Consider the following 15,833-nt stretch of genomic DNA (forward strand, 5'->3'; position numbering starts at 1 on the left):
CGGCCTGTTACACTTACAGCTGGTATGTGGACAAAGCATCACTTCTCATCTCTATTAACGTTCTGGTATGACTGACTCACACAAACATCCCAATTTTTATCTTTTTGAACTATTAATATGGTTTTAGCTGAAAATTTCTCTTACCCAGACCAATTCAGTCAGAACTCATTCATCAGATCAGGCTGTGTCTGTGAATTCTACTAAGTATCACTTGAATACCTCCACTTTACACTGTTTGCATTTACAAGGTCAAGTTCAGTCTCTAACTACATCTCAAATTGCTCTGAACATCAAAAGCCCTGAGTCCTCTTCCACATTGCCAGCACCCTGCACCGTAATCTCTATTACAGAGATTGTAGAATTAACATTGCCATAGGTTTACACAAACACTTGTGTTTCTATACTGTCTGGGGTCAGAACCACTTTCTTGTCCAGCTTTATATGTGTCACTTTCCTAAAAATGTAGTCAACCATAATATATGTTCGTAGGTTGTTTTAAAATCGTGACTGATAGATACCATTAGCTGCATACTTTGCATTAGCTCTTAACGCATGACGCTTCAACTTCTTTTGGAGTAAACAGGAACCGTGGTATCTGCCTCATGAAAGCCAAGTTTAAGTATGCCTCTCCTATGAGTAATGAGGTTCCTACCACATAGTATTAGCAGTGAAATTTTTAGAAATCAACGATGGTAAACTATTTAGACACTACCATCATCCATGTAACTGGCATTACCTTCCTAGACAAGGAAGTAAAACAGAAAGAGAAAACATGAAGCTTTGATGTGTAACTGTCTGCTATCTACCATGAAATTCATTTTTATAACAGGGTTTTCGTTACATTGCCAGAGGACTTTTTATTTGTTTGATGATAGGAACAGCTACAATGGTCTTTGAAAGGAAATACCTCAGAAAAGACATAAAGACGGATGAATACTCCAACCACTAAGAATGAACACCCAAGCACCCCACAGAATGCCCATTTGCAGAGCGCAGTACATGCAGGAAGCACAGACCTTCTGAGGCTGCTGCTGCTCCAGGAGCTGCTGCCGCAGCTGCTCAAGGTTCTGCTGCTGCAGCTGCTCCGCTATCTGATGGAAGATGGAGTTGTTCACAGACTCGGAAACGTGAGAGCTAAAGTGAAAAACAAGGGTGAAGACACATGTTAAATGCACAAAAGGTAACTTCAAAGTGAGTAGTCAGAGAAAACAAAAACATCACGGACAAAATATCCTCTGTTACAGTGATTTCTTTTTGAAATATTAATACTCAATGGAATACTTAAGAGCATTAATACACCAAGAGAGAAATATACCCAACAATATTTCAACAAACAAGCATTAGAGATGCTCTGTTACAGAGCTGACATCACTGCTTCATGCTGCACACATGGGTATGCTGTACATATAAATTAGTGACTTTTATTAGGGTACTATAAGACTTGTAAACACTTGTAAAAACAGCAAAAATATGTAAATATTGTCAATTCGAAATAACTCGTGTTTAACCGTGGGACAGTGGAAAATCTCCTATCAATCAGTATGTGTAAAATCTTCAATAATCACTGCCCATAAACTTTATCGAGTATGTTCCCCTTAAATAAGCATCATGGGATTAGATATGTTAAAAGAAACAGACAGTGTTTAGATAAAAGAGAAAATAATAATATAACTATACTCTGGGAAAGTCACACCTGGAATACACCTGGAATTCTGGGTGCCATAAGGTAAGACATGAGAAAAAAGATGGCATCCCAAAAGGTACAAGCAGGATGGTGAGAGGTCTTGAAACAGTTGAAAAAAAGAGTACATCATCTGGAGCAAATAAACCTATGGGGAAGAATGATATCTATCTTCAAATACTGAAAGGCTATGTCTTGAAAGAAAATGGAGTCAATTTATTTCATTGCAAACACAACTTTGGATTGATGTCTAGAAAATGGTGGAAATCGGTTCAACAGAACATGTAAGACTAACAGTCAACACAAACTCCTGGGAAGGTGGAAAAGCACTGACTCGACCAACAGGACTATTAAGAAATTCTTACACTATATGACCTCAAACGTCTCTTCCAACTACTGAGAATCTGAAATTCTATTTTTAAACTTGTCAAGAAAAGTCCCTGTGTCCAAAGAATGTATTTTGTGTATCTTATACATTACCCCAGTATATAGAAACTAATACTATCTGTTTGAATAAGATCCCCAAAGCGTTCAGCAGTCATGCTCCCTCGCCCTCTCCCAACTTCCACCTCTCCCACTCGCCTACTGGTCTTTACAAAACCTCTCATAAGACATAGGATTCTTACAACTGTTTAAGGGGGAAAAGTCAGCCAGGCGCAGTGGCGCACACCTGTAATCCCAGAACTCAGGAAGGCAGAGGCAGGCATATCTCTGAGTTCAAGGACAGCCTGGTCTACAAAGTAAATCTAGGACAGACAAGGATAGTGTCTCAAATAAGAAGGGGGGGGTCACAGATTTAAATAAAAATACAAACTCCATTTATTTAAATAAGCAAAGCCCATATCTTTTCCAAATCTTTTGCTTGTGTTTGTATGTATGTATGTGTGTATGTATTTATTGTGCGCGGGCGCTGTTTGCGTGTATGTCCACATACCAGAAGAGGACATCAGATCACATTATAGATGGCTGTGAGCTACCATGTGTTTGCTGGGAACTCAGAACCTCCGAGCTTTTAACTGCTGAGCCATCTCTCCAGCCCTCGTTCCAATCCTTAATTCTAACTAGTTTAATGTAGTTCTCAGAAACTGGCATACTTTCTAGAAGTGGACTTTGACAGAAGCACCTGTCCTCCTATTACAAATATTCGTGCAACTAAATTATTTCAAGCCAACAGAGATCTAAGAAATATCACAACAAGACTTACTAATGCTTATCAATTTAATTTTGATATATCCCAGCTATTTGCAAAGATCTGAAGAAGTCCAAATAATTTAGGGGCATATTAAGACAGCAAGTCCACCACCCTCCTTAATTTTGGTGTCTACTGTCTGAAACAGCACCCCAACTGATGAAAACCTTACTCTGTTAGGGCTGTTAACATCCCACCCAGTGTTTAGAACAACAACAAAAGAGCATACAGGTACAAAGAAACACATAATTCTTACAGTTGAGGAGTAGGCATTTCCTTCTTGGATTCTTCACTATGCTCAGAATCTTCCCCAAAGTCAAACCTATCCATCAACTTCTAAGAAGGAGAGAGAGAGACAAATTAAAAAGTGCTCCCCACGGGTACACTTCAGATGCTATCTGTACCGTCAAGTGTTGTGTGCCGTTTTATACTATACCACAGCAGAGTAAGGCATGTTAACTGCACGCTTTCAGAGTACTGTAACACACAGCAGTCCCCTCACACATGTTCAACCACAACCTCATTGACTCATGAACCAGCATCATTTGAAAATATTATTGCTGTGATTCTCCAGGAGAAATCACAATCATATAGTTTCATTATATTACTGTTTTTCTATTGGTGCTTGATTTATTTATTAAGCATTATCACAGAATGTGCAGATATCTGCACGTGGATTAGTACTATCTCTGGTTTCCAGGCTCCTCTGGAGGTACAGGAATGATCTGAGGACTTGAGGGGACTCCTGCATCATCATACAGTGGAATCAATTTTGACAAAGGCAAAAAAAAAAAACAAAAAACACTAAAACAAAGTTTTGGTTTTTGAGATGTGGTTTCTCAGTGTAGCCCTGGCTATCCTAGAATTCACTCTGTAGACCAGGTTGGCCTCAGACTCAGGGATCGCCACCCGACTTTACCTCCCAAGTGCTAGAATTAAAGGTGTGTACCACCATGCCCAGCTCACACAAAAGTATTTACAGAAAATGAAGGATTATGGAACTATAACTTAAAAAAAAAAAAGCACTGAAGAGCATAATTAACTAGTCCTACTAAGAACTTCATGTTAAAATGTGGTCCAGCTATGAGGACCAAACAGGAGGAACTGGACAAATCATTATTCAAGAAATCAGTCTTGATTTTTCTATGAAACTAGTAGCAGAAATAATACACACACACATATACATACATATACACAGACACACACAGCATTTCTGACAACAATTTCAGCAACATTCCTGACAACCACAATGAGTGTATCAAACAAAAATTCATAAAGCAGCCTTAATTTTAAAAATACTATTTTTCCATAGTTAAGCCTACACATAAAACATAAAGTAATGTCAACTTAGAAAACTGTCCTTTGAGCTTGCACATACTCATTATTTTACCAGGTCCCATTACAGAACACAGACCACCATGGTCAGCACTTGGAGGCTAAGGCAGGCAGATTATATATTAAAAGCAAACATGGGCTACACAGAAAGGTCAAACACATTCATAACAAGCCTTTGATAAAATAAATTTTAAAAGTAGAATCTAAATGATGCTACATAAAATTTATCCGTTCATATCAGTATTTTAATCACTACCTTGTTGAAAGAGACACCCTGGTCCAAGGGTGTAAGCGTGTTGGCTGCTGCAGCTGCGGCTGTAAGCTGTGCTGTGAGTGCTTGCAACTGAACCACAAGACCAGCATCCAAGGCCTGCAGGATGGAAGGCTGGGGCTTTTGTTGTTGTATCTGTAAGGTTTGTATTAGCTGCTGAAGCTGGAAGGGAAAAAATAGTTTCATAATTCTGGGGTGGTATTGGGTTTTTATGAATAAACAGTTTTAACTAATAAATTTTATCATCCTCCTGAGAAAATGTTTTTATATGTTGTGGTTTGAATGAGAAGTGTCCCAATAGATATGTGTCTGTGAATACTCAGTCCCCCTGATAATGGTGCTGTGTGGTAAGGTTATTAACTCTAGAGGGAGAGGAGGTTGCGGCCTGGCCATGGAAGGAAGCACACCAGTGGAGGCTGCAGGCGGGCGTGGAGAGCGTGCAGCCTGGCCGCGTGTGACAAAATGTCAACAGGCAACTTTTTGCTCTAGATACCTGCTGCCATGCTTCTCTTACCACCAAGGATTTTCTTTCTCCCTCTGGACATCTAAGCCAAAATAAACTCTTCAATGAGTCTACTTTAATCATGGTGTCCTAACACAGAAATGGAAAGTATTAACAGAAGTCGGACAACCTAAGGACATGAAACGCTAATGTGTCCTGCTGGAATGATGGAGGCTGGGCAGCTGGAGCTTTACAAAAAAAAAAATTCAGTCACGATGAAAACTGTCCAGGAAGTACTTCCTCACGGTCAGCACGGAGCTGTGGACAGCAGGCAGCTGAAGCTGCACATCAGGTATCAGGACAATTTGGCAAACAATGTCTCCCCACATGGTACTGGCTTTAAATGATTGAAGGAATCACAAAAAGAAGGTAAAAAGTGGCACTATGGAAGCTAGAGATGGCTCATTAAGAGCAATTAAGAGCACCCACATGATAGTTCACAACCATCTGTAACTACAGTCCCAGGCACCCAACAACCTTTTCTGGCCTCTGGAAACACTAGGTAAGAATGTGGCTTATCATTCAGGCAGAACACCCGTGCACATAAAATAAAAATAACGAGTGACCCTATATGGCAGGGTCAGACTCTCTAAAGAAGACAGGAAAGGCCATTAGCAAAAGTACAACCTCAGTTGCAGTGGTGACCCCAGCATACTAGAGATGACAGGATTACGGCAGCTGTGGTAGAGCTGCCTTGAGTCTATGAGACAAGATTTTTGTGTACTGTGATTGGCAGAGCCAGAGAAATGGAACTGTTCAACCCTTTGGAGCTAGCCCAAACCATGAGTCAGATACTGAACTTTCTTTACACTGCTGGATCTGCGTTTTAGTTTGATTTGACTGTTAACTGCCCTGGTTCTTCCTTCTTGAAATAAGAAAGTATACAATGTAGCAGGGTGGCGGTGGCTCAGATCTTTAATCTCGGTACTTGGGAGGCAAAGGCAGGCAGATCTCTTTGAGTTTGAGGCCAGCCTGGTCTACAGAGAGTCCAGGCCAGCCCAGGACACAGTGAGAAAACCTGTCTCAAAAACAAAAAACAATCAAAAAAGTATACAACGTAGTTTGGAATTTACAGGAGCACACAATGAAGAAACCTATGGATTTTTAAAGAGATGCTGGCCTCAGTGTTGAAATGTTTAAAGCTGTGATGTATTTTATATTATGACTTAATGTAAGATTCAGTGAACCAACAAAAGAAAATTTATGGTTTAAAGTGGTATTTGCTGTGTCAAAATTAACACAGGGTGGAACGTCATAGTAAAGATTTTAGGTGTCAACTCGACATAAACTTAGTGTCACCTGGAAGAAGGAATCTCAAGAGAAGACCACCACAATCAGACTGGCCCGTGGTCCTGTTTCAGCAGCATATTCTTAACTTACCATTTAATGTAGGAGGGCCTCGGTCCCTGAGAGTGGTGTCACCCTTAGGCAAAAGAGCCTGGGATGTATGAGAAAGTTATGTGAATGTGAGTCGGAAAACTCCATGGTCTCTGCTAGCTCCAGGAAGCCTGGTTCCTGGAAGTGTAAGTCTCTTGCAAGTGTAAGCTCAAAGAAACCTTATCTTCCCAAGTTGCTTTGGTCTGTGCTCACCAGCATAAGAACAGATGAAGTAGGTAGCATGTAAGCCCTTGGAAAGCCTGGCCTACTTTTGGAAAGTCATGAGCATTATTCACAAAATAGTCAACCTCTAGCAACAGAACAGACAATTCCTCCCCAGTTGGAGGCTTCCACTAAGCTCCTCATTCTTTTTCAGTTAATCGCACAAGGCTAAGCTCTATAGGACAGAAGCTTTTCAATCAATCTGATCAAATGTCTGAGAACAGAAGAGAAGCCTGATCAATAGACAGAGTCGGAGAATCAACAGAATGTGCCACTAGCGATGAGTACAGCAAACTACAATTTCAGCAATGCTTATTCCTGCCCTTCACTCATCTTTAAGAAACAAAACACAGCATGGCACTGAAGAAATGGCTCAATGGTAGCATTTGCCACACTTCCAGAGGACTCGGGTTTGGTTACCAACACCCATGTCAGGCAGGTCCCAACCACCTGCAAACCCAGCTCCAGTTGACCCAATGCCCTCTTCTGGCCTGCAGATATACTCATAAATAAAATAAAATCTTAGAAAACACAACAAAACAAACACATAAGAAGGCTGGTGAGACATGTCTGTGGGTAAAGGTGCTTGCTCTCAAGCCTGATGACCTCAATCCCTAGGAACAACAAGGTAGAGGAGTGAATCAATGCAGACAAACTTCCATACACTTAGGTGCATACACACACAGGAAAACACATATAGTAATAAAATGTGTACGAGTCTACAGGAAGTCCCTGGTGCATACAAATACAAGGATTATACTGAAGTTGAGGCAGTAACCCTCTGACAGTTCTATATACAACTGAGTGAGCAGTGAGCTGTACTAATGCTCTACAGCAGAGGAGGCCAGTTACAATTGACAATGGTTATTTTAACACATCGAGGAAAGAGAATTTGACTGTTCACAACCAAAAGATGTAATAAATGGCTGAGATGGTAAATATTCCATTTACCCCAATCTGAACACTACAAATAATATACATGCACTGAATATCTTATTACTGCTTCATAAACACACAACTGCCTTGTTAATAAAACAAAAACCATATAGTATACTTTTTATAATTTGTAACTGTCAGTAAAGATTAGAAAAATGAAAATGACAAAGCTACTATTAACTGCTAGCATGAGAAGGTATAAATACCATTCAAGTGGCAGTAAATAATCTCAGATCTACCTTAAAACAGCAATAATAGAAAACAAACTAGAGCCATGCAATTATAAAAAACATTGTAATATTATTATAATATTGCATATTATAATACAGTAGAAAAAAAACAGCATGAACATGGCCTTTACCACTAAGGTCAACAATGACATAAAAGCATTAGAATGAAGAGAGCAACACAGGAAGAGAGAGGAAACAGGGCGGCCCTACCCATCCTTCACACACCTCAACCACTCCTTTTTCCTCATGACTGTTAAAATCACCACAGCAGTAACTTCTCTACAGTGACTTCATAATCTGTTGGTTTCTGCCACAACGGCCACAAGGAAGCAACCTGTTTTATCGGTGGGATAGCAATGGCACCTAAAAATGATTGGCACAAGCTAAGTGCTACCTCGGCATTCTGATATAGAAAAAACCTTACAATAGAACAACAAGATAATGTTCACAATGAGTTACCAAGAGAGAAGTACAAGTTACAAATGTAACTTAGAGGTTATAAGTGCAGTGTTTCCACTATTAGAAGGACAACATAACTTTAAGACAGCATAAACACAGCATACTGAAGCTTCTTGAACAACACAAGGACTGCTCACCTGTTGACCTTGAGGACTCTGTAAGATCTGAGCAACAGCTGCCAGGGTGTCTGTGTTTGTTATCTGAGACACCCATGGATCAGGTAAGCCTTGGACCACATTAGCTGGAGTAACAGGTGTCACAGGTGTTCCTTTTAAGAAAATACATCACACAAACAAATCCAAAAAAGAAAGTAAATAAACAATACATGAAAAGGTAAGGAGATTTATTCAGTTAATATATAAAATATAAGCAAGCAGTATGTTTTCACTTTATTGCCTCCCTCCTGAAAACCACATAGAGCTTTAATGTAATTAGGCAGTTTTACAAACAGGAAGGAAACCCTCCACTCCAACTCCTATGGGATATATCCACAATTCTCTTCAACAAATTCAGCTATTACTTTAATGAAGCCTGTCATCAAAGGTTGACTACAGAAAATTCTTTAACAGGGGAAATAACAAAAATACAATCTTTCCTGGTAAAAACTATGAGTTTGTATAAGATAAAAGCATTTTTTTGGTTCAAAACTGACTTATACATAAACGTGTTTATGGACAGGTGTACAACAAAAACTACATACCAAGAGGTTAATGAATGTTGGGTTCAGAGCAAAACTGAAACTATGGCGTAAGTGTTCCAAGAAGATAAAATTTTGAGATAATTACATTAAAGCAACGTTGGCTTTTAAGCAATTTGGGGGTTCTTCTTAAAAAATTACATCCTCCAATTTCCTGTAAACATCAAGTTAGGTTATATATACAAGTTTCAGGAGTTGCAGACAACCTCAATCAGGAAATTCTCATTGAGAACTGGGGGTGTGGCTCAGTGAAAGAGTGCTTCCTAGCAAATGCTAGGCCCTGCATGCAATCCCTGGTAGTGCTAAACAAAACAAAAATGAACTGTAATAAATACATTTTCCAAAATAGATGTGTATGCTTCTTGTGATTGAAAAAATAAAATAAAATCAGTTTTTAAAATTTGTTTTCTAAATTTTAGATTAACAGCAAAAACAAAACAAAACAAAAATGTTTTATTTCATGAACTTAAAGAGGCCTCTGTCTCCCCAGTATAAGGATTAAAGGCATATACCACTGCACTCAGCCTTCAAGTCACTTTTCTTCAATGACCTAGTATTGGAAAAATTCCTCTGCGCTGTTACCTTGTCATTTACAAATGAGTGGCAGGGTAAGGAGTAAGACCTGAGTCTCTGACATTGACTCTGCATTATAGTCACATACCTGGAGTATTGCTCATAGCTGCCGTGGTGCTGGCCAAAACAGGGGTGACAACGGGGGGAGGAATCCCTGCTGCCATATCCAGAAGAGGCTGGATAATCTCACTCTTAAAAACATTATTCTTCTGCCATAAGTTTAATACTCTTACTATTTTACTCTAGAAGAATAAAAAAAATGACTTTAAATTTTTTGCTTTAAAATGTTAGCACAACTCATTTCACAGATTATTTGAGCATAGGATGTAAAGAAGATTAAAATATACGGTAAATTTCATTTCTAAAACTGTTTTCAACTATTACACATTTTCTAACTTTCTCTGCTTTCAAATTCTTAGCACACTCACTTGATAGAGGTTATGTAAGCATACAATGTACAGAGATTAAAACACTTCTTTGGTAAATTCCAATCTGAACTGTTGTTAACCATTCCGCAATTCCGAACTTTAGGCAAGAGGGTATACAAGATAGCTACACGAGAAGAATGAAAGTTGCATTTAAGGTATGCAGACAACAACCAGGCTCCACCTTCTATGTATGCCAAATCACGTGGAATTGGTAACAGTCACCTACACAACTGCCCTAAACTCCCACCTTTCCATGGGTTCCAGGGTCAAATGAAGGTTCCAAGGCCTCAACAGCAAGCACTTTACTCACTGGGCTATCGCTTGTGCCCTGCCCTAAGAACTCCAAAGGCAGGCTCAGGTTCTACCTCAATATCATGCATACACACACACAAAGGTGAAGTTAACCCTGACTTACCTTCTGAACTAGCAAGTAACTTCAGGACAAAGTCCTCATCTAATGTGACTCTTAACAAATTTCACCTTATAAGCTATTTAAATAACTTTAGGGAGGGCATTTCTCCACTTAAGAAATGTAGGTCAGTGCCCGTTTTCAGCCTGTTTCCCTGACCAAAAGAAAAAGGACAATTTACCAAACTCAATTCCTGTCTAACAACCTTGCCATAGATGTACTTTAAACCCAAAACAATATACTTCTCAATGCACAGCATGAGTCACAGGCCTCTTTCGTCACTGTTCCTGCCTACTCTCTCTAGATGGGTAAAGTCAACACTCTACTGGCATTATTCAATTTGGCCCTCAGGCTAAGAATTATATTCTCTATCAATAAAAGTTTTACATAATTTCATGACTTAGAATAAGCTGAGTTCTTTATCACTCTGCAAAAATTAATCCATCATTTGTCTCTTTCCAACAGGCCTTTGACTGCAGCTGTGCATCCAATTCACTCCTCAGTACCAACCCACTCCTACAGTTATGTCATGCTGTGTTTCAACCTAGCACTATTCTCTACTTAGGGTAAGTACTTAGGGTAAGTCTCATTTTTCATGAGGTCCATGCAGACATGTAACCTTTAAGTAACTCCTATAAAATTCACCAACATATGTGCCTGACACTTACTCACTCTGGTCCTAGGCTAATCATGTCAATAAATTTTACAAACACTTAAACTCTCAGTTTCATCATTTACAAAGAGAAAAACAACACTACAACAAATTTTTCTTGTTCATTTCCTGAACTGTGACTGTAAACAACAATCTGCTGCTAGCATTTGCAGATCTTGTCGCAAAGCACCTTGTGGCCAAGGCACAGGATGTCATCAGTCATAGCTCTACTTCAACTTACTTGGAACCCTAATCTTTCTCCAATAGAGAACTCACATGCAATCTCGTCTTAGTTCTCAAATTCTATTAACACGATTGTGTTACCTTAAATAAGGTACCTTAAACAAGGTAACTCAAACTTGAAAAGATTGGGGTGGTTACACAGATCTCTATGTCACAATCAAGAATACTAAGAGCTGGTGTTAGAGGTATTTAAGTGTCTCCTTATTTGAAGGATGGGTTTACAGATCCTGGAAACTACAGCTCTGCAGGAAAGTATAAGCCCAACAAGGAAGGGAGTTCCAAGATACTTCACCATATTTTTTTACCTTAAAAGGTTTTATTTTAAATAAACATCAATTATACCCACTTCCTGAAATATACATGTTTTATTCAGAGTACAATCACCTGAACCCATACAAAGAATAAAAGCTATCCTCTTAATGTCAACATAGAACAATCTGATAACCAAGAAATACCAATTACTACTATTCTAAGGCCATTTGTTACTTTAAGAAAAAAAATTAAGAGGGTACTGTTAAGCATTGTCAAAGAAAACATTATATGTATGTATATATACTAGCAAAGGTAACAATTTTAAAAGTAAAGATTTTAGCTGGGTGGTGGTGGCCCATGCCTTTATCCCAGCACTCTGAGACAGAGGCAGGTAGATAGATGTCTGAAGTTCAAGACCAGTCTTGTATACAAATTAAGTTCTAGGACAGCCTGGGCTATACAAAGAACTCCTGTCTCAAGCAAACAAACAAACAAACAAAATAAAAATAAAGATTTGGTTCAATTTAAATAACATGAAGTTACATTAAATGTGTAAATTTTTATACTACAAATGATGCATAAGAAAAATAATACAAAAAATGGTTCAAGCCTTCTGATTCAACTCAGAAAGGACTGGACATTCTCTTGGCTTATGTAAACATTTCTCAATGTCTGACTGATTATGTTCTTCAAAGTAACAATCCCATGTCCCTCCTTTACTACTGAGATTACAGATTCATCTAAACTTTCCTCATGTGGTTTGTAGAATGCATTATCCATAAAGACTGTCCTGAAAGGTGTTAGTCATGAAGCCTACAAGATTAAGATGAATTTGTGTACTGTAATTGTCAGAAATTTAAAAAAAATTAGAATGATTTCTAAACCAATGCTGCTAGTTACTACTTCAAATTAATGAATTATTTTGCATGGGATTCCATTTTAAGAACTTGTGAAGGTGTGTAACTGAAAATCTGAAGCATTCTTTAGAACTACCATCTACTAAAATAATTAAAACAAAATGTAAGAGCTGCCAGAAAGTATATCCAAGTATATTTACAAAGAATATGCTATTGATAAATTTATCAGCATAATACTGGTAGTGATTAAAAATAAAACTACAATCTTGTTGTAAGTTTCAGATTTATGATTCTTCCTTATAAAAACCTTCACCCTTTTTTCTCTTTAAATGTGTGTGAGAGACAGAGAGAGAGATTCAGGGAAACAGACACAGAGACAGAGAGACATAAAGAGAAAGACAGAAGAGGGTGCTGAATCTCCTGAAATTGGAGTTACATACATTTGTGAGCTGCCTGATAAAGGTACAGAGATCAACATCACAGTGCTCTGACAGGAAGTAAATGTTCTTAACAGCTGAGGCATCTCATGTCCTTGTTTACACACTCTTAACCTTTTTCTAATTTAAAAACAGAAAAAAAATAACATATCCCTTCCAAATCATTATCAACTTCAATGACTTTCTAGTAATTTCAGCAGAGATGTGAAGGGCATCATCTCCCTTTAATCCTAGCTCTGACCCTTTACCTGCTAACTACAGAATACTTACACACACTAATATACGAGTGTTGGTCTTTAGCACTTAAAAAATTAGAACAAAAAAGTTTGATGTGTACTGTTCTATAAACTGGCAGATCCATTTTCCCCAAAACAAATATAAACAGCAACTCAATAACCACAATCCTAAACTGATTATATGCACGACTAAATGTCTAATATAATTTCAAAATACTCCTGTAGCCAATTTTTTTAACTGAAGTTGTCTCAATAAATTAAAAAGTAACAAAAGCAACTTTTATCTTTCTATTCTTTCAAGTTGTAAGAGTAAATAGAAGTGTGGCTGTTATAATTATTAAGGTTCAGAGTAACTAAGCGTGAACGTCAACACAAGGTCAGACACTGAAGCAATCTAAAGACTCTAAGAAGAGCAGCACATCTCCTTTAACAGTAATACCATACCTTGTCATCCCCAGGGCAACGATATAAATTCTGGAAAGTGCTAATGATGTTATTACTAAATCTGGGTGCAAACACATCCTTTTCTTGACCAAACTGATGCCGGGATTGTCGCACAATGGAGTCAATAACATACAGTCCAGGTACCTTGTATTCTGGTTTACACTGATGAGAGAAGAGTGAGAAGGGGAAGGAAATAGAAAGGTAAAATCCTTGACAGAAACAGCATTATAAACCCTGCTCAATGAACACGCAGATCCCACCTAGTCCTTACCATCCACACCTGGAACGGTATCTTAAAGAACAGAATCTACTCTGGCTGCTCAATGCATTCGGGTCAATTGCCATTCGCCCAGGTTCCAAACTAGCACTGCCTAAACCGGTTAGAATGACTAAAAACAACCCGACAAGGAAGACATTGCTACTTAAAAAATTATTTAATGATTTTGAAAAGCTACAACAATAGAAGCAAAATAGGAAAGGGTTAGAAAACACTACACAAGCATGCATTAGACTCCTCCCACTTCTGTATCAGTAAAAGATTATATACACATATACATATATATAAAACTGGTTGTTTCATTTGTGTACATATATACACACACACACACACATAACATAGTTATATAAGTATATAACATGCCAAATATATCCGCCCAAAGTTTAAAATTATATCAAATAACTCATCTATAAAGGAGACATGACACGACCACCATAAAAATTCTGGGAAAATTTGTAATGCCAAAACATGCAATATTTTCACACTACCCCTACTGAGTCAGTATCTTTCAACTAACTTATCTATGATCTATTTTGTTAACTAAAGGTTCTTGATGTCTGAACACATGGAGGGTTTCTGAGCTTATGTATTTGGAATCAAGCTTTCTACTCTAGAACAAGAAACCTAAGAAAACTTGCTTTTCTTTAAGTACTCTCTCTATATGGGTACTCTGTGTATATGCGCAGCACATGCATAGCAAGCACCTGCAAAAGAGAGACGAGGCTGGATCCCCTGAAAATGGCATTACAAATGGCTGTGAGCTGCTATGCAGGTGCTGGAATTAGAACCTAGGTCCTCTGCAAGGGCAGCTGGTCTCAAACACTGAGCCATCTCTCCAGGCCCAAAAAATACTTGCTTTAAAAACATATGTTGACTAACACAAAATTATAATTACAAAGAAGGGTCTACTTCTGGGTATATAATTAGATCAAATATTACATTCAAATGTATTTTCTTAAAATCATTTAACAAGCTAACATAAAACAATTTTTGGGACTCTACATATGTAAAATCACACACACGGCCTACATAAAATCTGTTAATACAACTTTGCTTTTTAAAGTTTCTTGTTTTAAAGTAAGAATCTGAAAACACATTTTAAAAGTTCCACATATCATAGTGAAAAAAACAATCCTTAGGTCACCATTTAATGCCAACAAAAGCTTTTGAAATAAATTTACAGCCATCCCAATGAATAAATTAACCGTGTAAAAAGTCTAATAGACACTTGGTATGTTCTTTCAGATTTCCTTAATGGTCTTTATCAAGTCAAGAAAATAAAGAGAAGTATAAACAGTAATTCAAAGAAATTAATCAAGATATTTTTGCTTCTAAATGCTTAAAGTAGTCCAAAGGTAACAATAAAGGTGGTGTCTGAACATCTAAGATTTGAATAAACTAAAAAATCAAAAATCAACTCTTTAAAATTTGCTCTTTTGAAAAGCTGAAGTTATTCCCTGAACCCACCCCCACTGGAGTATCCCTTCAGTTCATGTGTCTGGCCAAACTATCTGCCTTACACATGCTTAAACCTGCCTATCCAAACAATGCATTTCAGAAAATAACTTTTGTAACTTAATGAAAGTGAAATTCACATGGTTAAAAATAAAAATTGCCCAGTGATGAATAAGCAATGACTTATTGACCTTATGTTGCCATTTTAATAATCTCACAAAATGCATTTTACCGAAAGAATCACAAGTTGCTAATGAGACAAGTTAGCACTAAATAATAAGCTAAGCAAAGCATGTTGTCAATGTGGTTCTTACAACGTATTTTCCTTTGATTTATAGCACACAACTTCACAATGCATCAGTACCTACTCCAGAATGACTGCCTCCACAGAGAAACATGAAGACCGAAGCTCAGAACTGCATAGCCCTAGTGCCAAGCAGTACAGCACCAAACACACTCCTTTCATTACAGAAGCCCACTCTGCATAAACACACCACAAGGCAGAGTTCCTAACACTCGTATATGCCATCTTATCACACACAGAAAAGCAAAATGTTTTCATTTCCTTTTTAAATAACAGTAGGTCAACACAAAATAAGTAAATACTTAACAAAAAAATTGAAAATTCTCACAGACTGAAAGTAGGATTTCCTAAGCTTCTCTGACATTTT

General features: G+C 37.8%; 1 protein-coding gene across 9 annotated transcripts in view; it reads right to left on the reverse strand.

Moving 5' to 3' along the window:
• Window positions 1-15,833, reverse strand: part of Scaf8 (SR-related CTD associated factor 8) — a 195,343-nt gene that overhangs the window by 139,871 nt on the left and 39,639 nt on the right. For 8 of the 9 annotated variants that reach the window (XR_009588012.1, XR_009588013.1, XR_009588011.1 and 5 more), the window contains 6 exons: window positions 13,431-13,592; window positions 9,561-9,714; window positions 8,340-8,470; window positions 4,462-4,638; window positions 3,127-3,206; window positions 1,017-1,134 (listed from right to left, as the gene is read on the reverse strand). Coding sequence is in view for 3 of the 9 variants with exons in the window: in XM_021648990.2 (XP_021504665.1) it covers window positions 1,017-1,134; window positions 3,127-3,206; window positions 4,462-4,638; window positions 8,340-8,470; window positions 9,561-9,714; window positions 13,431-13,592 (822 nt within the window). In the remaining 6 variants the exon portion in view is untranslated. The remainder of the gene's footprint in view (window positions 1-1,016; window positions 1,135-3,126; window positions 3,207-4,461; window positions 4,639-8,339; window positions 8,471-9,560; window positions 9,715-13,430; window positions 13,593-15,833) is intronic. The other variant, XM_060373458.1, reaches the window with a different exon arrangement.

The sequence above is a fragment of the Meriones unguiculatus genome, chromosome 20 (genome assembly GCF_030254825.1).
Source record: "Meriones unguiculatus strain TT.TT164.6M chromosome 20, Bangor_MerUng_6.1, whole genome shotgun sequence".
Lineage (NCBI taxonomy): Eukaryota > Metazoa > Chordata > Mammalia > Rodentia > Muridae > Meriones > Meriones unguiculatus.